The 27,334-nt window shown below is 43.5% G+C and overlaps 1 protein-coding gene across 1 annotated transcript; it reads right to left on the bottom strand.

The window, feature by feature from the left end:
- On the bottom strand, window positions 1-27,053 carry DPT (dermatopontin). The gene is made up of 4 exons (XM_069945754.1): window positions 26,726-27,053; window positions 4,759-4,884; window positions 1,782-1,889; window positions 1-774 (listed from the first exon to the last, which is right to left on the bottom strand). The coding sequence occupies exons 1-4, from the start codon at window positions 27,010-27,012 to the stop codon at window positions 708-710; spliced, it is 588 nt and encodes a 195-aa protein (XP_069801855.1). The 5' UTR covers window positions 27,013-27,053; the 3' UTR covers window positions 1-707.
- Window positions 27,054-27,334: the final 281 nt, after the last annotated feature.

Below are 27,334 nucleotides of genomic sequence, written 5' to 3'. Positions count from 1 at the left end.
GGCCATATCCATGTTTTCCAGGACTCCCTAGGGCTGCATCCAACTTCTTAAGCCGCCAGTAATCAAACATAGATCATTCCGGTGTGGACGGACCAGAGTGTGCTTGAGGTTCACTCATTTCTAATGTGGCATAAGGATATATCTTATTTTGTCACAGTGAAGCCTTAAAGGGGTTATCCAGTGCTACAAAAACATGGCCACTTTTACCCCTCTCGTCTCCAGTTCAGGTGTGGTTTGCAATTAAAGGGGTTATCCAGTGCTACAAAAAACATGGCAGCTTTCTTTCAGAGACAATGCGACTCTTGTGTCCAGTTCAGGTGCGGTTTGCAATTAAGCTCTATTCACTTCAATGGAACTGAGCAGCAAAACCCCGCCCAAGCTGGAGACAAGAGTGGTGCTGTCTCTGGAAGAAAGTGGCCATGTTTTTGTAGCGTTGGATAACCCCTTTAAGCTCCATTTACTTCAGTGAAACTGAGTTTCAAACCCCACCCAATCTGGAGACAAGAGCGGTGCAAAAGTGGCCATGTTTTTGTAGCACTGGATAACCCCTTTAAGCAGCTGCTGTGATGCCCAGCATAACCGTGCTTGTAAATGAAGCCATAAAGAGCAGGTAACGTCCACAATGCAATCATACAAGCGAAGGCAGAATACAGAAGCTGCGTTCCTATCATCCAGTATTGGTGGTATATCGAGGTTTTGAGCTTTCTCTAGAAGTTTTCAAATTCGCAGTCAAAATCTGTCATTCTGCAAAGGATATATTTCCATTGGCGATCCCTAAAAATAAAATATGCAGAATTACTTCAGAGGAGGCTTAGCGAATGGGAAAAGAAACATCTACTGAGATCTGATCACTTTAAGCCCAATGCCTGAGACAGCACCACTCAACGATTATATAATATATTTGATATGTCAGGAGACGATATCCAAAAATTTTCCATAGAAGCAGTAGGTGGGGGTCTCGGCACACAGACCCTGATCCGTCAAAAGTTTTGACAGGTCTCAATTTTTTTTTTTTTTTTAATAACAGTAATGGTTTAAAAGGAACCTGTCATCAGAGCAGCTCCTGCCCAAATTGATAGATCTCTCCGTATTTGGGTGTACATGTAACAAGAGAAGACATTAAGGCAGGTAATATAGATTTTAGAGGTTATTTGCATGTTCTGTGATTACAATCCGTGTATGGAAAATGTGCTACGGACCAGAATTCGGAATGCCCGGCATCATAATTCATTATCCGTGTGTCAGTACAGTAGCACGAAGATTTAAAGGGGTTGTTCACCAAAGTTTTTTTTTTCTTTCAAATCAACCAGTGTCAGAATATGCCAGATATTTGTAATTTACCTCTATTAAGAAAAAAAAAAAAATCTCCAATCTTCCAGTACTTATCAGCTGCTGTATGTCCTGCAGGAAGTTGTGTATTCTTTCCAGTCTGACACAGTGCTCTCTGCTGCCACCTCTGTCCATGTCACTGTCCAGAGCAGTAGCAACTTGCCATAGAAAACTTCTACTGCTCTCCAATTTGGAAAGAATACACCACTTCCTGCAGGACATACAGCAGCTGATTAGTACTGGAAGACATGAGATTTTTTTTTTAATAGAAGTAATTTACAGATCTCTGGCACCAGTTGATTTAATTTTTATTTTTTTTTCTTTTGCTTGGGTACCCCTTTAATAATTTTTATTTTATTTTTGTAGCTTATGTTTGAAGCACTTAGCATGATCTGTCAATAATAAATGAACAATAAATTATTATAAATAAAGAATAAATTTAGTAATCTAACCTTTCCACTCCAGAGAAGGTTGTGGTTGCTCCTCTTATGTAATAGCCATAGGAATATAAAACCATATCCACGTCCTCCCCATAGTGTCCAGGATAGTCTTGTGTCAACCTGTGGTATGAAGGGAAGTAGATACATTGTAAAATGACATCTAGTGTGGAGCGGACCTGTCAAACTGTTCGGGTTCGGCAATGTTCACCAAACCCAAACGCTCAGTATTTGATTCCCAGTGGCTGCAGAAGTCGGATGCCGCCTTAGGGCTGCCAGGAAAACATAGATTCAGCCAATGGCTTTGTATTATTTCCGTTTAACCAGGCACACTTAGCTCTGCCGAGCAGGGGGAATTTGGTTAAATGCTCAACTTAAAAAGGCTCGATCAACTCTACATGTGACCTGTGGGGGTCTTTTAAAGGGAACCTGTCAGCAAGACAATGCTATCTAATCTATCAGCATCATGTTATAGAGGAGGAAGAGCTGAGCAGATTGATATATATCATTGTGGGAAAAGATTCTGTAAAACTTGTAACTTCTCGATTGAAATCCCTGATCATTCTGTTAAGGAGTCCAGTGGGGGGAGTCACTCAATGGACTGGACTCCTTAGCACGAAAACATCAGAGATTTCAATCAATAATTTAAGTTATATGCAATCTTTTCCCATAAAGACAACACATATATAAATGTGTTGTCTCGATGCTGGTTTTATGATTCTGTCGTTGGACCAATAAAGAAAATTTGGATTTTACTACTGTTCACCATGCTGGACTTATCTTCTGTAAATTATGTAGTATATATCCACTCTTCTTTATACATCTACATTATATCTATATATACACCAGCCAGGCCACTGCACTTAGAGCAGAGTGGTGGTCGGTAACCTAGACAACGAACTGTCAACAATAGGAGGGAAAGAGCAGCATATCAGGAGGAGGCACTTTTGCTGTTGTACATAAACATCCATTTGCATCGAGATAGATTGAAAACCTCATGATAACGGGCACAATTGCACTAAACCCCAGTACTACATGTATAACCGTTTAATAAGAGATATTGAATAATGAGCTTAAAGGTTCTTTTATATTAAACAATTTCTCATCCATGGGCGGCTGTAAACAAGCACCGATCAGTGAGATCCGAGCTCATTTGCAGTGACTTTACATGGCATGAGAAATCGTGTGGGCGGGCTGTACGAACAATCCTTGTATCGTTCATGCAGCTATGGAAATTGACAGCACAGATTTATATTTACCTGTGTTGCCAGCTTCCAGATCACACAGCAGTACATACTTACCTAGTACGCTGCTGCGATCCAACATCCTGTTCTCTGGCTCTCCCGTCCAGCTGCTGTGACTTCATGCCCTGCCTCCTACCGCTATCAATCATTCTGGAGGAGGCGGCAGTCTGAAGATACAGCAGCTGGACGAGAAAGCATGGAGAATAGGATGTCGGATTGCAGCAGCGCACTAGGTAAGTATGTACTCCTGTGTGATCTGAAAACTGACAGCACAGACATATGCATATCTGTGCTGTTATTTTGTCATTATCGGCCGCACTGTTTACAAAGGAAGATGTGCGGCCGATAATAATAAATTTTGAAACAGGCTCTAAAGACCTGATCAACCCAGGATTGGACATTTTCCCCATCCTCAGCTGGCCGCTGTCATTGGACGCTTATCAGCTGCAGGAGCGTTTCTAGCAATACTCCCTGGAGATAATTGACCCATGGAAAAGGCCCTTAAATGAAGTGAAAGGACCATGAATAGCTTGACACAGACTAGTGCCCACCATTAGGCTATGTGCACACTGAGGAAAAGGCGAGGAATTCAGCTTGAAATTCAGCTCGAAATTCATCTTGAAATTCCTCCCGTAAAATATGTACAGAACAAAGTCCCATTGTGTTCAATGGGTTTTCTGCTCTGTTGTTCACACTGCAGAATTTCTGAGCAGAATTTTCTGCTGTAGATCTGCTAGAGGAATCCTTTAGAAGTCAATGGGGGGCTTAAATTCTGCTTGAATTCTGCCTCAAAACTTTCAGCTACAATTCCTCGAGAATTGCTCAGTGTGCACATAGCCTTAGATTGGTTTCTCACTTTTGTATTCTATGTATATACTCCTTTCTCACATAGTTGGGGTACAGAAGACAGGGCTGCTCATCCTGGAAACCTCAAAATGATCGTCAGACTCAAAAATGGGTTGTATGTAGAGATGAGCGAACCTGGAGCATGCTCGAGTCCATCCGAACCCGAACTTTCGGCATTTGATTAGCGGTGGCTGCTGAAGTTGGATAAAGCCCTAAGGCTATGTGGAAATCATGGATATAGTCATTGGCTGTATCCATGTTTTCCAGACAACCTTAGAGCTTTTTCCAAGTTCAGCAGCTACCCCTAATCAAATGCCGAACGTTCGGGTTTGGATCGACTCAAACCCGAACCCGGTTCGCTCATCTCTAGTTGTATTTTTTTGGGCAGTCTGAGGAAGAGGGATGTGTCCCTGCAACCAGGACTTGCTGTACACTGTGTGCGGGTATGTGCACGCTGAGGAAAAGGTGAGGAATTAGGTGAGGAATTGAAGAGGAATTTCAGCTTGAAATTCCTCCTGTAAAATATGTACAGAGCAAAGTCCCATTGTGTTCAATGGGTTTTCTGCTCTGTTGTTCACACTGCAGAATTTCCGAGCAGAATTTTCTGCTGTAGATCTGCTAGAGGAATCCTATAGAAGTCAATGGGGGGCTTGAATTCTGCCTGAAAACTTTCTGCTTCATTTCCTCGAGAATTGCTCCATGTGCATACTGTATACCCTTCTTCAAGAAACTGTTTATCAGCCATTGTGCGCGACTCCTGAAGGATTCCTGGAAGGGTCACAGCGCCATATGGAGCCATTCTCCTTCTCACTCTCTCCCAGTGGATAATAAGAGCATTTCTTATGTACTATAAACAAGACGTCATTTAACCTCATTAGACCCCATTTAATACATTTACTTACCAGCAACTATAAGAACATCTTTTACTGTATCGGCAGCAGTAAAACTGCCATTCTCTATCCAAGACAGCATCAAAGTACTGACTCTGAAATCCAGCGACCAGTCCGTTATTAGAGCATGTCTGATACCTGCCAATGACAAGAGAGCAATGGTCGATATAGTCAATGCTTATTATTTGCATACTAATCACTATATTTCAGAAACCACACTGTGTGTGCATATACCCTTAGTAGAACTGGCAGAGCTATGACTCCCTGCACCCACCCCATTCAGCCCCTCCAAATAGCTGATTATCAGGGATGTAAGAAGTCAGAAAACGCTAAATATCTATCTAATATTAATCTGGTTACCAGCACCAATGAATGGAACTAATATATTAGTAAAGCTAACCCAAATTCAGGCCTAGGACCTCTACAGATCCTTAAAGAGCTCCCCCCCCCCAAATCAACTAGTGTCAGAAAGTGCCAGAGATTTGTAACTTACTTGTATTAAAAAATCTCCATTACTTATCAGCTGCTGTATTTCATAGACATAAGCATGTAGGACATACAGCAGCTGATAAGTACTGAAAGACTTGAGATTTTTTTTAATAGAAGTATATTACAAATCTATGGCACTTTCTGGCACCAGCTGATTTGAAAGATTTTTTTTTTTCTTTTGGCTGGAGTTGCTGTTTAATTTACATGAGCATTAAAGTGAATTCTGGCATCTCCAACAACCAAATATGCAGTAGAATATTGTGGGGAATGTTTGCCCCTGTAATTGCACATTGTGTCCACCAGATGGCGCAGATGGATTCAATATTAGACAATTGTACAATATTAAGCAACTGTTGTCCTGTAAACAGATGAAACCAGAAACAAGCAAGTTGTAACAATGTTGTCTTGATTGCTTAATTAATAATTGCTCTTGTGCTCAGACAAATCACAGCTTGCAGGAAGTTGTTGTTGGTGGGATATAATCTGAATGACAGTCTAGTGCTGGGTGAAGAGCCCACTTCTGCTTCTGGCACATAATCTGCCAATGTTTTTGCATCATTTTCACTTTGAAAACAATACCCTGACACTGCACATGTTTTTCAGCATGTAATTCACCAGAATATATGGTAGACAATATATATACCACATATACAGAGTGTTGCAACATATACAGTGTGATGCACATTTAGGGTGCGTTCACACCTACAGGATCTGCAGCAGATCTGCAGCAGATTTGATGCTGTGTTCAGTTATTTAAATGAAATCTGCTGCAGAAAATCAGCTGCAGATCCTGTAGGTGTGAACGCACCATTAGACTATGTTCACACAACATACATTATCGTAAAACCACAGCCATTGAACAACGGTCGGGATTATTACGAAAATATATGTTACCTTGCTGTCTATGGGGTCCTGGCTGGAGCGTATACACATAGTATATGCTCTGGCCAGGATCCCTAGCGGCGCCGCAAACAACTGGCTGTCAGGTTTCTGCCGCAGCTTTTCAGTGAATAGCGGCCGCAGAAAACCATGTCAGTGCACACTATGTCAGTGCTGTGGGGAGTTCTGATGCGGGCGCACGTGGATGCGCCCGGATCAGAATTCTGCGTCTGCAAAGTCACGGAACGGCGGGCCAATCTAATATATAGTCTGCACATAGCCTAAAGGGGTATTTCCATCTCAACCAACATAGCTAAAGGAGAACTCCGGTCTGGCGATTTTTGGAGAGTGCCTCCCCGGCTCCAGCACTGGTGCCAGTATTCCACAGCTCTGGTCCCAGAGGCTGGGTCTGAGTGGGACCTAACACGTCCTACGTCCCCACTCAGAAGCGGACGGGACCAGGGGATCAGAGCTGCGGGATACCGGCACCAGCGCTGGAGCGGGGGAGGTGAGAGCAAGTTACTTCTTTCACTTACTTCTTTTACTTACTGCCAAAAATCTCTAAAGTTCTCCCTTAAAGGGGTTATCCAGCGCTACAAAAACATGGCCACTTTTCCCCCTACTGTTGTCTCCAGTTCAGGTATAGTTTGCAATTAAGCTCTATTTACTTCAATGGAACTGAGTTTCAAAACCCCATCCAAACTGGAGACAACAGTAGGGGGAAAGTGGCCAGGTTTTTGTAGCGCTGGATAAACCCTTTAAAGTGACACTCTGACCCCCTGGCTGCCTACTGAGCTGACGACACTGCTGGATAGATATTAATAAAAGCATTTAGAATATACCTTTGTTTCCTGTGACTGTGTTTTTATGGTCATAAAAAAAGATTTATTTGAGCCATGAATACTGTCAAGAAGGCGGGGCCTATTGTTTCCTGGGCCCTAGCACCTCTATGCCTTTCTGTGCTTTATGCACTGTGCTTGGCCCTAATTATGCAAAGCAACAGGTATACAGCACAGTGAGGTATAACAGTGAGGCAACAATAGGCCCCGCCTCCTTGACACTAGTCATAGCCTGTATAAAAGCCTTTTTTTATGGAGAAAAAAAAATGACGCAGGGAACAAATTTTTCTGAATGCTTTTACTCGTAGGTCATCAGGGGTCAGGGGTGACAGCATCACTTCAAACTTCCGCTTCTACATAACCTAACCTCCTTCACGGCTTTGTAATCTACAAACTATGAGGAAGATTGATCAAACATGGTGTAAAGTAAAACTGGCTCAGTTGCCCCTAGCAACCAATCAGATTCCACCTTTCATTTTCCAAAGAGTCTCTGAGGAATGAAAGATGGAATCTGATTGGTTGCTAGGGGCAACTGAGCCAGTTTCACTTTACACCATGTTTGATAAATCTCCCCCTAATATCTCTTGTTTTTAAAACTTTAGATTTCTCAGTTTAAAATATTGGCAAAAATAATTTCCTGGGGTCACCTGATAACTTGCAGGAACGCACTGCTGGTTGTACATAACAGAATGTGCTGGAAAGATAGGGGGAGATTTATCAAACATGGTGTAAAGTCTGAGATGAATGATCCGCTCTCAGCGCCTCCAGCAGGACGATACATCTGGGATCCATGTTACACATAACACAACTATTGATCTATAGTCTATAATGTACATTCTAAGACAATAATTCATTCATTACATAATTTTCTTTCTTTAGAATATTGCGCTTGGCGCCAAAAGACTGAAGAGACATCTTCAAATAATATATAGAATTATACAGTAACTGTATGTGATATATTTCTATAGATAAATACAATAATGATAACTATAAATGAAAGAACAGCACCAGTATATAACACTGGGTTCACATTATGCTCCCGCCATCTGTTTTTACAAAAAAGAACGAAGAACGGATGCATTATGTCATTTGCGTGCCTCCCTTTTTTTAATGTACACAAAAATGCGATCGACCACATTTTTGTGAAGGTAAACAGAAAAAAAAGGATATGTTTTCATCCTTTTTTAAATTAAAAAAGTCAATGGCCAAACGGATAAAAACGGATGCACGAAAATCACACCATGCATCCGTTTTTTGCAAAAACAGATTGGAAAATCGTAGTGTGAACCAAGCCTAAGGCTGTGTGTCTAAAGACTGGGGCCACGACCACAGGTATGTGTGGTCATTGTGTGGTCGTGGCCATAAAACGCATTAAGGGTACCTTCACACGTACCGGATCCGCAGCGGATTTCTCACTGCGTATTCACAGCGAGACCCGCTGCGGATCCCTACACAGTAAACCCTATGGGCAGACAAACTTGTAGCAGGATGCGCATCCCGCAGCGAGTTTGTCAGCACCCCGCCACACCACAACCCAAACCCCACCCCCCCCCCGCCGCCGGAGCCTATACTTCACCTGGTCCCCGCTCCGACTTGCTTCGGGGCTCCCAGTGTCTTCACATCCCGCTCAGCCAATCAGTGCGCTGTGGTGGTCCAGCACACTGATTGGCTGAGCGGGACGTGCCGAGAAACCCGAAGCAAGCCGGAGCAGGGACCAGGTGAAGTATAGGCGGCGGGGGGGATGTGTTAACGGGGCAGGCTGCTGACAGACTCGCAGCGGGATGTGCATCCTGCTGCGAGTTTGTCTACCCATAGAGTTTACTGGGCAGGGATCTGCAGCGCATCCAGTACGTGTGAACATATCCTTAATGAAACATGATGTGCACACTGAGAGAACGGTTGGGGAGGGGGTGTCTTTACTGTGATACAGCTAAAGAGGCCTAAAGGAGCGCCCATCAAAGTGCACTTAAAGCAAATGTACCACTAGGCACATAGCTTTTTGTTTTTTATATGAACAGACCTGCTCAGGCGTGGGGATGCCGATGCTGTGGTCCTTTTTTTGTACCGCCACCTGATTCCTGCGCACACCGCCGGTCTCTTCCCCTTGCAACGGCCGGGCATGAAGCACTGGGGTAGACCCCAGTGTGATGATCTTCCCGCTGGAATCGGGTGGCCGTTCAAAAAAAAAAGGACCCCAGCACCTGCCTGAGCCGGTCTGTTCATGTAAAAAACAAAAGCGTGTCTGGGGTTATAGGACAGGTCCCCTTTAAATCACAGGACATATTGATCAAGAATGACTGAAATTCATCCAGATAACAGGAGCTGCATGTAAAGCACCATCACAGTAGTATCAGGGGATTAGTAAGGTGAGGGTTACGCTTTACGGTATTTTATATGTTTATATAATGCGGTTGAATAACTTTAAGTAGTTGAGAGTAATTGTGTAATATGTTCTATCAAACCTGCTCTTATCTGTACAAAGCTCTGGAGCTCACTGTACATTGTGAAACCAAACAAGCTCTGAGGGTGAGGTGGAACAAACGTAGATGTAGATACCTTTGTTAGGATGATGATGGCAGGTCTGATATGATAGAACTAATCTCCAGCACACTGTACTGCTTCTACACAGGAAGGTTCACTGCCAGTAATAATCAGCTGACCAGCCAGAAAGTGTTCATTCATCAGCCTATGTGTCATACATTGGCATTTAAAGGGGTTGTCCAGGAAGAAGAGGAATCTCAGGAAGTGAGTGCAGGGAAGCAGAAAGCCCTATTAAAGAGGCACTATTGTAAAAATATATATTTTTTAAGAAAACAATTCTTATGATTGGCAGCTGCTTCGCAATATACGCTATATATATATTTTTTTTTCTATGTTTAAATCAGCATCATCCATATAGCCACTAGGTGTCTCCCTTCACTGCACATGTGTACAGCTGCTTTGCCTCCGCATTCAGTAGCAAAGAATCCTGGGGGTGCTCGCATTGTATGGTCAGCTCTCCTGTCACACAGCAGTAAAACCTCTGTAATCACAAGCGCACAAAGCACGGGGACTTCCGGTGTTTGGTCTCTTTTTTTAAAAAAAAAACAAAGCAATTTCCTTTACTAGGTTTGTTCTTAAAAGACAACTCCGGCGGCAGAAAATAAACACTAACAGACAGATCCTATAATCACCATCCCTCCTGAGTTGATCACCTTTCGAAATTCCTGTCAGCCACGGTCCGCGTCTTTGCATCTTCTATACTTCTGGGTTCCTCTGGCATGAATGGTTGTGAAAAGGTTACTGGTGCCCCTGATCGTGATGACATTGTGACAAAATAATGGCGGGAGAAGAGGACGTGTTCAAAAGTGAATGTGTAAGTGTAGCTTTTTTCTAAATTTCTGTGTAAGGGAGGCAGATGATTAACACTTATTACAAAGTTATATATAACTTTGTAATGTGCGTTAATTAAGGGAGGGAATGCCGGAGTTGTCCTTTAAAGTGGTTGTCCAGCCATAAAGAAAGAAGATACTTACCTGCTCGATCCTTCGCCGCTGCCATTCTGATAGTGCCCAGTCCTGCCAATCAGCGCTTCCCGGTCCCATCTTGACAAAGGGAAATGTCCAGAGATGGGTTATTTCTGTCACATGACAGAGGTGGCAGCAGAGAGCACTGTGTCAGACTGGAAAGAATACATTACTTCCTGCAGAACATACAGCAGCTGATAAATACTGGAAGACCTGTGTGAACACATCCTACTCCTAGGCCTGTAACCATGACAAGGGGGCACCCTCTACACCTAGAGGAAAGAAGATTTCACCATCAGCATAGATTCTTTACTGTAAGAGCAGTGTGACTATGGAACTCTCTACCACATGATGCTGTCACGGCTGATTCGGTAAATAAGTTCAAGGAAGGCCTGGATGCTTTTCTTACAAACTATATTACAAGTTATGGACATTAGATTTTATGTGATAGGACGCTGATCCAGGGATTATTCTGGTGGCCATTGGAGCCCGGAAGGAATTTCTTCCTCTGGATCAACACAGTAGGGTTTCTCTAGGTTGAATTTGATGGATTCTTGTCTATAGTTTAGCACCTCTGGCCTTGAAGATATTACCCTATTGCCTCTTGTTCTATTCCTTTAATGGAAGCTTCTACGCCTCTCCTTCGTGCCTCTGAGGCAGTATACATCTAATGCGGACACCCTAATAGCAGAAGTAAAATACACCATTTTGGTAATTACTGAAAACACAAGAATCAATGCTTCACATTATGTTCACATTCCCACAGATTCCTCCTGATACCCAGCATGTATATACTGAGTGAGCAGCTTGTCATCCTCTTTGGATAATTTTGTAAAGCTTCCTCCTGCGGATGAGGATTATGATTTATATAAACCACACAATTTGTCCTAATGGAATCCACCGTAGAAGAATAGAAGATTGTCTGCAGAAATATATACAGCCCAGCATACCATTATATATACAGCTCAGCATACCATTATATATATACAACCCAGCATATCATTATATACATACAACCCAGCATATATATATATATATATATACAACCAATATATATATATATATATATATATATATATATATATATATATATATATAGCCCAGCATATGATTTGCTTTCCCCACCACCTGATTACACTGGTGACTCATTTTAAGGCTGTCAGAAATCACTGCCCCTTAATCCTTCTCTCCTGAAGTCTTTACAAATACAGAACTGCCGATATGATACTCGGATAGAGGATTCCACCTCCCCAAGTGCAATATTTTACATTTGGAAACATGATATTAAAAGGACCAAACACCAACCATCTCTATCGCTAACATAATATTATTAATATAATAATTTATCGAGCTTTTTTTTTTTAACAGTTTCCTAATTAAAAAAACACACAAATGAGGATACTTTTTCATCCATTGATCTTACAGAACAGCTTGAATCATGGATGAATGGATGTTAGAGGATGGAATAGAATCCTCTGAACTGTACAACCAACCACATGAAATGTATATACTCCGTGTATCACATAGCTCCTCCGCCAGGCCTGGGCATCCTCTGCCATTGGAATCCTAGTGAATGAATGAGTCTACCTTTCTCTTAGAATCTCTGTACGCTATGTGATCAAAGTGAGATGGTAGGATTACATTGCTGACAGAGGGACATTGTTTGGGAGGTATAAAGCACGTTAACCTGCCAGATCTGCCCTGAAATTCCAATACCCTAAAGCAAACCGTTCTAATACCATTTAGAGGAGAAACTGTTGATAGGAGGTTCAGTTCGCCATCAGCCTCCACATAAACAGAATCTATACTGAGAGTGCATTGGACTCTATTCAGGTCCTTCAATAGGGAAACATAATATGTATACATTAGGCTGCTGAACCATGGGGGGGTGCATCTGGAATTAAAGGGGTTATCCAGCTAAAATCTTTTTCTTTTAAATCAACTGGTTTCAAAAAGTTATATAGATTAGTAATTTTCTTCTATTTAAAAATCACCAGTCGTCCAGTACTTATCAGCTGCTGTATGTGGTGTATTGGTGTTTTCTTTCCAGTCTGACACAGCGCTCTCTGCTGCCACCTCTGTCCATGTCAGGAACTGTCCAGAGCAGGAGAGGTTTTCAATGGGGATTTGCTGCTGCTCTGGACAGTTCCAGACATGGACAGAGGAGGCAGCAGAGAGCACTGTGTCAGACTAAAAACAAAATACCAATTCCTGCAGGACATACAGCACCTTATAAGTACTGGAAGACTGGTGATTTTTTAAATAGAAGTAAATTACAAATCTATATGACTTTCTAAAATCAGATGATTTGAAAGAAAAAGATTTTTGCCAGAGTACCCCAAACAATTGGGAGGAAGTGATGGGAATGTGTGGTGTATATAGGAAACCAGCTTGTCCCTTTGTGCTTGTCGGAGTCATCGCTATTCTGTGACTGTGTTATGACAATCCTTCGTCTCTGCATGACTGATTCCGCACTCTAGAACATACAGTCCTGCAGTTTCCACAAAGCTTTAACCCCTTCATGACCCAGTCCAAAATGGCCTAACTGACCAGCTGACCAGGCGCCAATTTTCATTTTTCAATTTTTGTTTTTTTCCTCCTCGCCTTCTTTTCTTTCTCCATCTACAGGGCCTTGTATGGACTTATTTTTTTTCAGGATCAGGAATACTTTGTAAAAGTGCCTTTCACTCTACCATAAAATGTATGACAGAACCCTCAAAATATTATTTATGGGGTGAAATTGGAAAAAACAGGGTTCCCATGTCTACATAATGTACGTTACAGTAAACTTGACAAGGTATATTTATTCCATACATCAGTCCGAATGCGACGATACCCATGTTTATATAGTTTTTATAATGTTTTTTTTTATTTTTTTTTTACAGCAAAACTTTTTTTTTATTATTTAAATGTTTTATGAGTATTTTATTCAACCAATAATGAAACAATAACATAACATTTTTTCCCCCAAAATATTTCTGACTAAAATTGCCTTATTGTGACTCTGATAACAGTTTTATTTTTTCTCCTACGTGGCTGTACGTGATGCCATTTCTTGTGCCATGATCTTTAGTTTTTATAAGTATCATTTTTGTGATTTTTATTCTTTTTTTTTTTATATATAAAGTAACAAAAAAGCAGCAATCCTGGCGTTTTCACCATTTTTTGTTTACGCCATTCATTGTGCTGGAACAATATTATTATATTTAAATAGATTGGACAATTTTGTACGCTATGATATATAATATTTTTATTCAATTATTTTCACATGTTTTATTTTTATACTGGGAAGGGGGGTGATTTTAACTTTTATTGGGGGAGGGGCTTTGGAATGTTTTTATAATTTTTTTTCGGATATATAGTATTAAAAAATCTCCAATCCTGGGTCCCCCCCCCCTCTTTTCCTTAACACTGTTCACAGTGCGGGAACATTTTATTTTTAGATCTGACAGTTCTGCCCGCTATGATATATAATGTTTTTTTTGTTTGTTTTATATTTTTATTTGTTTCATGGAAAAGGGGGTGATTTTAACTTATCGGGGGAGTTTAAAAAAAAAAATGTAAAGAAGTTTTTTTTTTTAATACTTTAAATGTTCCCCTCGGAGACTTATATATGCAATCATTAGATTGCATATACTGATCATTGCTATGCCACTTCATAGGATTGATTAGTATTATCTGCAATCAATACATAGAGTTGGTCATTATAAGCCATGACGGCCATCCACTTGAAGCGACTCTGTACCCACAATCTGCCACCCCCCAAACCGCTTGTACCTTCAGATAGCTGCTTTTAATCCAAGATCTGTCCTGGGGTTCGTTCGGCAGATGATGCGGTTATTGTACTAAAAAACTACTTTTAAACTTGCAGCCCCATGCCCAACGGCCGGGGCTTAGACTGTCTATGCATTAGGCTTGCACATCATCTCCATTCCTCCTCCCCACCCTCTTCATCATTAGGAATGCCACTGGAACATTTTCTCCTGTCTGAACATTGCACAGGTGTCTTAACGATCCAGCCCATGTTCAGTATTCACACAGCTGATGAATAGGAGACAATCTGCCTGGAGCATTCCTAATGATATAGAGGGTGGGGAGGAGGAACTGTCTCCCAGTTTTCCAGGCGGTCTTTCCGCTGTATCCACCCTCTGCACGGAGGTTTAAGACAGCAGGAATCATTGCAGAGAGTCCGGGTTCGTACGAACCCGAGCCTCGGCAGGTTCGGACCATCCCTAGCAGCTATCCGAAGGTTCAAGCGGTTTGGGGGGGGGGGGTGTAAGACCTCATTCACACGTTTAGTAGTTTTTTAGGACCGTATATTACGTCCGTAATTATCAGCAATCCGCAAAAATTGGTCCGTAGTGCGTCCGTATCAGGGTAATAGTTACATTAAGGTGATTTTCCATTTAAGGTAGTTTTTCCATAAATATTATGGAGCCATTTATGGACGTTCCCATAAACTTCTATAGGTGAATCTGTTCTGCAATTACCACCTGCATTAAGACGTCCTATTTTTTGCTGCACGGATTCCGAAACCCTAAAAATACGCATCTGCCATTATGGATACATTTATGGAACGCATGAATAAGACCAAATTGCAGAAAGAAACATTGAATTCCAGTGGATGAACCAAATATTCTCAGGGAAGCTACATAAATCTAGTGGTTTCTGCACTGTAATGTCCACTTTTCTGTCTGTAGATATTTCTGGTGATGTTGGGATTTGTAAATCTGGTGAATAACCTTTTAGTTATTATGAACCTAAAACTGGAAAACAGGCACATACTGTACCCACTATGTGCTCACTACTAAAGACGGTGTTCATGGATAGGACAAGAGGAAAGATTGATTTGTGTATCTGTATAACCCAGCTTGTCAGCCTCATTTCCTCTATACATTGGTGACTTTTATTCAGTAGTACATATAGTATAATAGTCAGAACGTGTTTCAGCGTGAAAATGATTTTGGCATGAATTATGTAGAAACACCCTTATATTAAGTGAGTCATTGCTGAATCAACACGTTGCCTGCTACCCTCTTCTCTCTATATACATGTATTTATATTAATATAAAGATATATATATATATATATATCCACTGTATATATAAATATATATATATACATACACTCATTAGCCATAGTATTATAGTAGCCTAATATTGTGTAGTTCTCTTCGCCTAAGCAGCCTCCATCCAGCGAGACATGAACTCCAAATGACCTCTAAAAATAATCTTGCTCAAGACACATATATCCATTATGTCCTGATGTTCTGTAAGTTGCTAAGTGAGACCTCCATGGAATGGATGAACATCAGTGAACATTATAGGGCGATATTTATCAAGACCGCCATAGTCGTTCACCAGTTTTAAATAAAACCCTGCCCTCAATTACCCCGCCAGAGATACTAAGAGGTGCACATCTATTATTAACTCTAGCAGAACCTTTTGCAAAAACCTACGCCTGCTTATGATTTCCAATGAGGGTGGGGGGATGCCTCAGGCATCAGTGCTTACTTTTTACAACAATTAATATTTAACAATTAAATCTAGTCTAGTGTTTAAAAGTTTAATGAAATGATGGTTGACCTCAGGGAGATAAACCAAAACACCATCAAGTGTTTCTCGTTGTCAGTGAATCTATGAGCAATGCACATTGCACTATTGCACCCCATGCAAAAATACTGCAGAGACACCATCCCATTAGGGAGCTAGCCATACCTTCTACCGGGAAGGAATAAACAAGCCAAGAGGGGTCTCCAGTCAAGGAAACCACCTTCCAACAAGCCACAGCCAACCATGACATGACCTGGGAAGTACCCAGGTGTCCATCCTCAGACAGCTGTTTCAGGGTATTTGCCCCTCATCAGTGTGGAGTGGGGGGGTTGGTCGCAATGTTTGTAGATTCACTGATGGTGTCTCTGCAGTGTTTTGTTTGATCTCCCCGAGGTCAACCACCATTCCTTTGAATGCACTTGCAAGGCTTTGCTCCCACCAGCCAGAATCCTGCTCCACACTAATGAGGGGCAAATACCCCTAAACAGCTGTCTGTGGATGGATACTTTGCTTGGCTATTACTTAAGTTATGTCATCCTTGACTGTGGCTTGTTGGAAGGTTGATCCTTGGTTTGGTTGTTGGTTGTTCTCTCCTGGTAGGGTCCTGTGTTCCTGGATCTGTATCACTCAGTGCCCACGGACAGCATTTGGCGGATGTTTATACCTGTGGATGCAGGTGAGTAACTGAGGTTCTAGATAGGTCCCAACTCTCTCCCTACCCTGCAGGCAGTCCACTGTCACCACCAGCAGTCAACTCTCATTCAAGTCAGTCTATTCAGTCAAGCTCAAGTCTAAGCATACTCATGTTGCTAGATTCAATAACGTTGAGAAACATGTAATGGTATTTTCCCAGTATTTTTATATATTTATCTATAAAAGTTGTGACATATATGGGTGGGGGGCCATAAATCCTAGCTATGCCCCTGCATAACATCTAGTAATAGACGTTAAATGACATAGACCTGCAAACTGTGTTGGTGTTGTGCCTATACCTGAATATAACCCGTCTCATTGGAGAATTTATCCAGCTGTTTCTGATCGCAAGAAAAAAAGAAACAATGCCGTGTCTATATATAGATATTTGTATAGACGTGAGTCCATTATATTGTCTGCATTATTTAAATGAGCTGATGTAATAGGTCGGGGATTGTGTTACATTAATCTTTCTGACTCTGAGTTGGACTGTTTCCTGGAGGTCAGTATAGACTCAGACATGTAAAGCATCGCTCTATTAGAAGGAATGTCTTTTATTCAGATGAATATTTTAAATTTAAATAGTCATTTTCTCAGTATTTGCAGATAGTTATGTGTTGTGTTCATATATTAATGTATGCACAGCAATCTGGAAGGATGTAGTACATTCTGTAATGAACCTTAGGCATCCGACAGCACATTTTCAGACAGCAGATGACGGGGAATCTAAAGTCTGGCAAGTTGTACTTAGATCGTCTACGTTTTCCTTTACTGATTAGAGCCATGTTCTTTTTTTTCTAATCTCTTTCTTTTTTCTGACAGTAATTTCATTTTTTGTACATAGTTATGGGGCAGCCATCTTGCCTAAGATGTTCTTAACAGCATTTAGTGACATGCTTTATGGCAAGCCTTATGGACTTAAATGACAATTTTGGACAGTTATGTTCATTCACAGTGTTTCCTAAAGAGAGAGTGTACAAGGGTTGTTGCTGCTGAGGAGTACTTTTCAGGGCCTGGCCTGGGGGCCAGAACATCCTTGAGTGGACATTAAATAAGAGACTGTTCCTCTTCTTTAAGCACCTCCACCCTAGCCATGTCAGGCTAGTGTCTTCTGCGGTGAGACTGCTATAGGCCGGGAAAACGAAAATCCTATCCACGCTGGAGCGCTATCTTCTCTTCTCATCTTGACAACTTGACAGGAAGTCAGCAGTTAGGTAAGAGCAATTATAGCCAAGAACTCTGCTGCAGCTTGCTAGGTTACCTTGGGTGTCTCCCCGATGGCTTGCTTTACCCACTAGGTGGGGCCTGGATGTGTTGCTGGATCTGTGTCATTCAGTGCCATGGGATAGCAATTGGCGGATGTTCACATCTGTGGATACAGGTACTTTGTTCCTTAAAGGACAACTCCTGTAAAAAGCTTTTTCCCAGTAACTGAAACACGTTACAAAGTTTTATAACTTTGTAATATGCTTCAACCACCTATCTGCCCCCCTTCCCTATCTTTTCCCCCTCAACCCTTAACCAGGAAATGACGTAAACTCATTCATATCTGATGACTGTTGTCACCAGGCTGCTCTGTGGCAGCCATTTTGTGACAATGATGTCATCAAGAGGGAGGCTGGTATAAGCCCTGTTAGACCAGCCTCCCTTGTCAGATGACTCAGCTTGCTTAGCTGTGATTGGCTGAGCAAGCTGTAAGCCATCTAACAGTTCTACAGAGTCAGTGAATGAAACTACTTCTCTTTCTCCAGCAGATACAGCCAAATAAATCGGATGATAATTGATTAGTGTGGAGTAACCCGCTGGGGAATAGATGTTAGCGGTACCCGGGCTTCCACTGTTAGGGTCACCCAAGGGTGGGGACAGCGCTCATCTAAATATGTACAGAGGTATATAAAAAGGTGTATAAAACAATTCACCCGGTGTATGTGGGTATGGGAATTTATCCCTTCCCCCACTATACTAAAATCCAAGCGAACATGGATATACACAAAGGCATCAAACTCTGTTCCCCCGGAACATCCACATGGAGAGCGCTCAGCAAAGCCCGAGAGGGAGGGTCCACACTGGTAACAAATACATAACATATGCCAGAGAAAAAAGTGCAGCGCTCAGAGTAGATACTTAAACACAATATAGTATCAGTGAATCACCAAAATGGTGTGGGTAAACTCACTTCACCATGGGGGAAAGGCCAACCGTCCAAGCCAAACCCCCTCCAGGATGCTAATCAGTAATATGGATCAGAAGAATTCCATGAGCTCCCGATTCCAAGGGTTAAATTTATTAAGCAAGGATATAGGCAACGCGTTTCGGTGGGTCAGTTGCCACCTTTATCAAGCCAAAAGAACATAGCAAAACATACAACATTTATACAATACATGCACTTACATTCCCAATTAGTGTCCATGCGAATTTTGCGCTGGACCGGAAGTGACGAATCGCCAGCATCTCCGGGCAGTGAAACCGGAAGTTGCTTTCGTTTCACTGTTGTGTTCCACCGCCGCCGGAAGTATCTCCGGCAGCGGCGAACATAGTGTAAACATATTTTATAGGGATAGGGTAAAATAAACAATATTATACTATTATAAATACAGTCTATATTCTAATTTGATGATCTCTATCTGTATAGATTCACTTTGCGTTAATATATACATAACTTTATAAGTGCAATTGCTTGGGGGATAACTCCTTTTCCTATATCAACTAAACATATTAAAAAGTAAAAAAATAATAAAATATATATATATATATATATATATATATATATATATATATATATACAGACCTGTTAGGATCACGGTATAGGCATGAGGGTTCAGCGCAAAACCACGGGAACTTGAGCAGGCGGGACCCCAATAGTCAAGGCACCAATAACTAGACCTATGTCAGGGTTCAGAAACAACGGTGGTTGTGCGTTTATTAACACGGTGGTTGTCCATAGCAACAGTCTCTCTGGATGCAACCAGGAATAGACAAACTTGGGTACAACTGAGCAGATGGGTGATGCTGCAATAGCCCGTAGTGTGATAACGTTACTTTGAGTGAGAGGAATCTTAACGGAGAATGAGGGTAGTAGTTCCCTGAGAATGATGCTGGGTGGAATGGGACTGAATAGAATACTTGCTGTTGGTGATGATGAGAGAAGTAGTGACTGAAGAACGGCACCCAGATCTTGAGTAAAATGGAGAATCTTGAGGATGAGACTGGTCAGGAGTGGACCGGAATCTGTCTCTGGAGTAGTTGAGAGGATCACACTAAGTTGCGGCCTTGCTTGCAGAGCAGCAGAGCACATGTCCTCCCTCTTGAGGGTAGAGGGGGGAACAACACGACCTTCTCCCTTGAGGGTAGAGAGAAGACTACTCGACCTTCTCCCTTGAGAGGCGGGAGGAAGACCTGAGGTAAAAGGGAAGTGACTAACTGACCCCAGCCAAAAGCTCGATGGCTATTGGGGTTACTATGGCAGCCGGGGAAGTCACATGACACTGGCCAATTGCATCATCACACCATTTGAATACAGGCAAATGAATATACACAGGAAAGCATGAGACATACCAGACTTAAACACCGGGGGGCGACATAACACAACCAGTTTGCAGTGGCCATTAACCCGTTCCAGTACACGGACAAGTGAAATACTGATAAACACAGAGATACACAGGGATATGAAGAAACATAAAGAGAAATCTTCTGTACTGGGACACTGCAAGTGCAATTGGCCACAAGGCCCTGGGGTAAATCGCCCCTACTAAATGCACCTGTGCTGTTTCACCGTGCCACAGCATGCACATGATTTGGCCAGGGCTAAGTGGCCTAATCCGGGCCAGGGGCATTACTTTAATGGAGAGAGGCAGGAGACAAGCGTAGTGAAGCTACAGAAGAGCGCATACTGAAATCCAAGTGTTCAGCATTTGATTGCCGGTGGCTGAAGAAGTTGGATGCAGTCTAGGGAGTCCAGGAAAACATGGATACAGCCTACGGAATCCAATTTCTTCAGCCACTGGTAATCAAATGCCTAACAATTGGATTGGTGCGTGCTTGAGTTGCACTCATCTCTAGTAGTAAAGCATAGCAGGCTCAGGGTGCGGGAACCCTACACACAGTCACGGCCGGATTAAATTGTGTTTTTTATCCAAATAACATCACAACCACAAGTTTAAAAATAAGGCCTGTACCTGTTTTATTACAACCTGCACCATGCTACCGGTAACTTTATGTGGGTTACTGGGGGTTACGGATTCACTTTAAATCACAATAGAAGGCCTACCCATCTACAAAGAGAATTGCATATTTGATCTGCCTCACAATGCACGCTCCTGTACTTGTAGTTCCCATTACAACCTTGTAATCTTTCTCTACATCTAGAATTCAGCTAGAATACAAAGCAGGTGAGGAGATGGAAGGTGGCGGCGACTGCATCAGGGTATAAAGCGTGTCTGGAACACAGCGCTGTATCTATATGAAAAATCTATAGCCTTGGAATGAAAACTAATAGGAAATCCACAATAGCTTAATAATAATAGATGTAAGAGATCCTTGTGCATTCATCTATAGCTGCAGCTAATAGGAGGAGATACATAAATGATGTGTATGTATAGCTTTATTGTCATCCATAATTTATGTATACAGTGGAAGGGAGCTAACTCTTCGTGATGACAGAGTAAATGATCTGCAATGGTTCATAATGCAATGCCTGGTGTAATATGGGGCTATTCCTGTAAACACCATTAGCCGCAAAGCCAGAGAGATGGTTGCTATAACAGAAGAGGAGAAGCAAATAATGTTGCTATTACCCTTCAATGGAGGAGAGGCAAGAAAAACAAGACGAGAAGTCACAAGTGGATGTGAAAACAAGAAGAACAAATAGTGTAAAGTGGTATAAAGCTCATGGATATAAGTAGCCCATTCACTTATAATTCTCAATACGGTATATTTAGCTTTTATTACAGGAGAGGTCCGGACAGGGGACCTAATCACTCATTGCCCAGGGAGGCGGTGATTGAAAATAATAAACAACACTTACCTCCCTGGCTCCTGCACTGCAGCCAGTATCTTATCGTTCCATCACCGCTGTGTGGGAGTCTGTTTTGTACAGTATGATGAGGACAGTACAGGAGTCCTGGGATTTGTTTGCTATGGGAAATCCCCCCTTGTTAGAAAGGTCCTACTAGACTGAGCTAAGCATCCAGCAGTTGGGGGTTCTGGGTCCCCCAAGGATGCGGCCAGCAATGTGTGCAATGTAACAATGTAATGTGTCAGCTTGGTTTGATGTACAAGTACTTTCATTATGGCAATAGTTGTATCACAGTCAGGGCCGGCCTTAGGGGTGTGCGAGCAGTGCGGCCGCACAGGGCGCTGTGCACCCCCGGCAGGAAGGGGGCGCCACCTGCATCCCTGAGGCCATATATCCGTCCCCTGCCTCTGCACAGCAGCCGAGGAAGCTCTTCTCCCCGGACATGTGACTGCAGCCTGGCCCCCATCCCCCGCCCCCCACAGCGTCTCCCAGCTCACAGAGGCCCATAACCCCGCCCCCTCCCCCGACGGAGACATCAGCAGTGTGATCCTCCGCTCTACCTGCTTCTCCTCATGGGCAGAGACATTCTCCACTACTACTGCAGTGTGACTGTGAGTATAACTATCTCTGTCTGTGTGTGTTAGTGGAGTTTGTGTGTGCTCTGTGTGTGTTAGTGCTCTGTGTGGTAGGACAACATCTCCCAGCATGCCCCTGTGTGGTAGGACAACATCTCCCAGCATGCCCCTGTGTGGTAGGACAACATCTCCCAGCATGCCCCTGTGTGGTAGGACAACATCTCCCAGCATGCCCCTGTGTGGTAGGACAACATCTCCCAGCATGCCCCTGTGTGGTAGGACAACAACTCCCAGCATACTCCTATGTGGCTCTGTGTGGTAGGACAACAACTCCCAGCATACTCCTGTGTGGCTCTGTGTGGTAGGACAACCACTCCCAGCATACTCCTGTGTGGCTCTGTGTGGTAGGACAACCACTCCCAGCATACTCCTGTGTGGCTCTGTGTGGTAGGACAACAACTCCCAGCATACTCCTATGTGGCTCTGTGTGGTAGGACAACAACTCCCAGCATACTCCTATGTGGCTCTGTGTGGTAGGACAACAACTCCCAGCATACTCCTGTGTGGCTCTGTGTGGTAGGACAACCACTCCCAGCAAACTCCTGTGTGGCTCTGTGTGGTAGGACAACAACTCCCAGCATACTCCTATGTGGCTCTGTGTGGTAGGACAACAACTCCCAGCATACTCCTATGTGGCAATGTGTGGTAGGACAACAACTCCCAGCATACTCCTATGTGGCTCTGTGTGGTAGGACATCTCCCAGCATACTCCTATGTGATTCTGTGTGGTAGGACAACAACTCCCAGCATACTCCTATGTGGCTCTGTGTGGTAGGACATCTCCCAGCATACTCCTATGTGGTTCTGTGTGGTGGGACAACAACTCCCAGCATACTCCTGTGTGGCTCTGTGTGGTGGGACAACAACTCCCAGCATACTCCTGTGTGGGTCTGTGTGGTAGGACAACAACTCCCAGCATACTCCTATGTGGCTCTGTGTGGTAGGACAACAACTCCCAGCATACTCCTATGTGGCTCTGAGTGGTAGGACATCTCCCAGCATGCCCCTGTGTGGTAGGACAACAACTCCCAGCATACTCCTATGTGGCTCTGAGTGGTAGGACATCTCCCAGCATGCCCCTGTGTGGCTCTGTGTGGTGGGACAACAACTCCCAGCATACTCCTGGGTGGCTCTGAGTGGTAGGACATCTCCCAGCATGCCCCTGTGTGGTAGGACAACAACTCCCAGCATGCTCCTGTGTGGCTCTGTGTGGTAGGACAACTCCCAGCATACTCCTATGTGGTTCTGTGTGGTAGGACAACAACTCCCAGCATACTCCTGTGTGTCTCTGTGTGGTGGGACAACAACTCCCAGCATACTCCTGTGTGGCTCTGTGTGGTAGGACAACAACTCCCAGCATACTCCTATGTGGCTCTGTGTGGTGGGACAACAACTCCCAGCATACTCCTGTGTGGCTCTGTGTGGTAGGACATCTCCCAGCATGCCCCTGTGTGGTAGGACACCAACTCCCAGCATGCTCCTGTGTGGCTCTGTGTGGTAGAACAACAACTCCCAGCATGCTCCTGTGTGGCTCTGTGTGGTAGAACAACAACTCCCAGCATGCTCCTGTGTGGCTCTGTGTGGTAGAACAACTCCCAGCATGCTCCTGTGTGGCTCTGTGTGGTAGGCCAACAACAACTCCCAGTGGTGGGTATGTGTGGTGTGTATGTGTATATGTGACTGTATGTGTGTCTGTGTTTTCAGGATATATATACTGTGCGTCTGTATGTGTCTGTGTAAGCAGTATATACACTGTGGGAGAGGTTCATCAAACATGGTGTAAAGTGAAACTGGCTCAGTTGCCCCTAGCAACCAAAGAGTCTGTGAGGAATGAAAGGTGAAATCTGATTGGTTGCTAGGGGCAACTGAGCCAGTTTCACTTTACACCATGTTTGATGAACCTCCCCCGTGTGTCTGTATGTGTATATGTGACTGTATCTGTCTGTGTAAGCAGTATATACAGTGTGTGTCTCCAAGAGATAGGCTTGGGATGGGGATGGGGATGGGGATGGGGGGGGGGGGCGCCAAAAGAATATTCTGCACAGGGCGCCATCTACCCTAAGGCCGGCCCTGATCACAGTTCTTTTTGCATTAAACCCACCATGTGAGCATGGTATAATACATTACATTGCTCATATTGGTTTGATTTACACCCCAGATCACCAGGTTATGGTTACACCTGGCTGCTACCTCCCATGCCCCTCGTAGTGCCTATTACACAGCAATCGTGCCCCCCCCCCCCCCAAGGTTATAGTACCCTTACACAGTAATAATTTAATTAGTCTCTGTACACACCCTATTAATACCCCCAGTGCCCCTCACAGTGCCACCGCAAAGACATAATAGTTTACATGCAGTTTTCATACCTGTTACCCCCAAAAAATAATTGTGGCCCCTCTTTACGTTCCTACACAGTAATAATACCCCCTTTATGCCCCCACTATAATCCCCCTTTGTGCTTCCCAATAATACCCATTCTCTGCCACCCTATTTGTTTTGGTCACAACATAATAGTCTCTATTTGTGCCCCGCCAAAGTTATAATACATCCTTTTGTCTTTATGGTTTTAGTATTAGTGCTCCCAGTAACCTTTTCCCATTTGTGCACATCTTGCAGGCTATACAATGTAATTAGGGAGTTGATGACTGCCTGCCCTAAATGCCAAGTGCTAGCAATGACACTCACATACCATAAGGCTGCCACTGGAACCCATCACAGGTTGGTCCTATGCTTAGTGGTGTAACAACCATGAAGGCAGACCATGCAACTGCTAGAGGGCTAGTGCAGTAAGGGGGCCTGGAGAAGTGTGGTCTTCCTTCATGGTATGCAACTGACAGCATCCAACCCCTAACCAGCGGCAGGCATACAGCATGTGCAGCCAGTTCGGCTGCACAGGGGCCTGTAGAAGGGCCCACCGCTATAATGTTCAGCCCGCTCCCTGTAGTGCAGGGTGAGCGGGCTGAACATCAAAAGGATCTGAACAGAGGAAAAGGACCTGTCAGTGTCTTGAATACAGAGGAGAGAGTTGAAGGACCTGGATCACATGACCTGCAGGTCCTCAATATTGGGGTATTGTATTAGTGTATGAGGCGGGGGGGGGGGGAATCCATGGGGCCCCAGTGTTGGACTTTGATACCTTGGGCCTATCAGGGAATTTGATTCTAGGGGCCCACCCTGCATACACAAGTTATTATAACCAGCACCAAATCTTTCACATTACTATAGCGACTTTGTACAGAGCTGTGTATGTGACCAGTGATGCTAGTAACTTGTCAGCAGATTTACATATAAGAGGTGGAGTTACAAATGAGTGCAGATAACTCACAGGCGTGTGTAGCAGTGCTGCGGAATTATATGTCATCCTGGAGCTGCCGAATAGGGACGCCCACTAAGGGGTAGGGCCAGGGCCGGATTAAAGGGAGGGCACCCGGGGCATGTGCCCTGGGGCCTCCACCACTTAGGGGCCCCCACAGCCCAAACCCTAGCAGATTGGTGCTGCTTACCCAGGATATCAGGCCATGTAACAGGGCCCTAACAAACACACACAAACATACCCGCTCCTGTCTCTAGAGCCTGGCATCTTCCCCTGCACTGCAGCCTCTAGTGACCACTTGCATAACAGAGGATGATGCTGACTCATACAGCGAGGAGGGGTCTGTGCTAAGTCACCTACAGTAAGCAGCCATCTGTATAGATCGCGGTATAGTTTATTTATTTATTTTTTTGGGGGGATTGTCGCCCGGGGCCTCCACCAACCTTAATCCGGCCCTGGGTAGGGCCCACTGGGGGATTCCCCTGTGGGCCAGTCCAAGCCTAGCAATGGGGGGCCCATGAATCCTAGCTACGCCCCTACTTATGCCCTTTGCTATTGGTTAGGCAGAACCTTTGCAAGACTTATAGATTTGCAAGACGTATAGATTTTCTAGCCACAATCACACAAAATATTTTTAGATTTATTCATGTTCACATCCCCATATAAGACGTGAATTCCTGTTCCATATAATCAGCCTCAGAAACAATGTTATGTAACAACCTCATTTTTCCAGATGCCCATACATCCATCTTAACACGTGTTGCTGAAATAGACTGTAAGAAAATGTTATGTGCACTGTGCAATAAAAACTCTTCAGACCTTTGTAAATGTTGCACTAAAATTTTATGGGGAAGATCTGGTCTCTAGGTAATGCAAAAGCATTGGATCATTTGTGCAAATCCTCCTATCCAATGCACTGTGCTAATATGTATAATACCAGACCGGCCCATGGCATGGTACAATTCACATCCCCTCAACTGAACCAAACATGAAGCAGTGTAGCCTATAAGAATCTATCATTTGTAGTGTTCATGAAAGAGAACTCTGATCATTTCTTACCATTCCAGTCCGGCTCTGTTGATATCTTCCCACCAACATTCTGTAGGTTCTCCAAGTTCATGAGGGGTTGGCATACACCCATAATTCCATCTTCTATCCGATCCTTCCTTTTTGCTAAATGTGCTTCTTATGGCAACCACTACCTGCCCATGAGGGCACTGGTAATTAAATCCTTGCCTAAACAGGTTAACCCATTGATCACCATCGTCGTGCTGGGAGTAATAGTAATCATACTGCGCCCAAGTTGCCACCACCAACTGCAGCAGTACACCGAGCAGCAACAGCATTGTGTTGTCTATGATCCTGGCACAGACTATGGGACTCACTTTGTGATCTTGAGCTTTTTATCCAAAGAAACATTTGGTTTCCAGATGTTCGGTATCTTGAGCCAAGTGCAGTGTGTCATAGTTTAGCAGTGAAAAAAAAAATGGAAGTGAAATGTAATTGCGAGTTCGATTTTTTAAGGTGGAAATGTATTTTGTTCAATTGTTCATTCACAAGCATCTCGTTTTGTTTTTAAAGGAGAATTTGGGCAGGGGGGTGGGTAAAAAAAACAAACAAACCAAAAACATGCACTTACCTCCCCGACTCCTGCTCTGGTGTCCCTGT

This window comes from Dendropsophus ebraccatus, chromosome 11 (assembly GCF_027789765.1).
Source record: "Dendropsophus ebraccatus isolate aDenEbr1 chromosome 11, aDenEbr1.pat, whole genome shotgun sequence".
Taxonomy (NCBI): domain Eukaryota; kingdom Metazoa; phylum Chordata; class Amphibia; order Anura; family Hylidae; genus Dendropsophus; species Dendropsophus ebraccatus.
The sequence above is the reverse complement of the archived record's forward strand: the minus strand, read 5'-3'. Positions and strand labels throughout refer to the sequence as shown.

What these genes read in the sequence shown, in the direction of transcription:
- DPT (XM_069945754.1), bottom strand. Translation starts at nt 27,012, where the DNA reads ATGCTGTTGCTGCTCGGTGTACTGCTGCAGTTGGTGGTGGCAACTTGG. An exon ending in AGATGTTCTTATAGTTGCTG is followed by an intron (nt 1,890 to 4,758) that starts GTAAGTAAATGT and finishes TTCATACCACAG; the next exon opens with GTTGACACAAGACTATCCTG. An exon ending in ACCTTCTCTGGAGTGGAAAG is followed by an intron (nt 775 to 1,781) that starts GTTAGATTACTA and finishes TTTTATTTTTAG; the next exon opens with GGATCGCCAATGGAAATATA.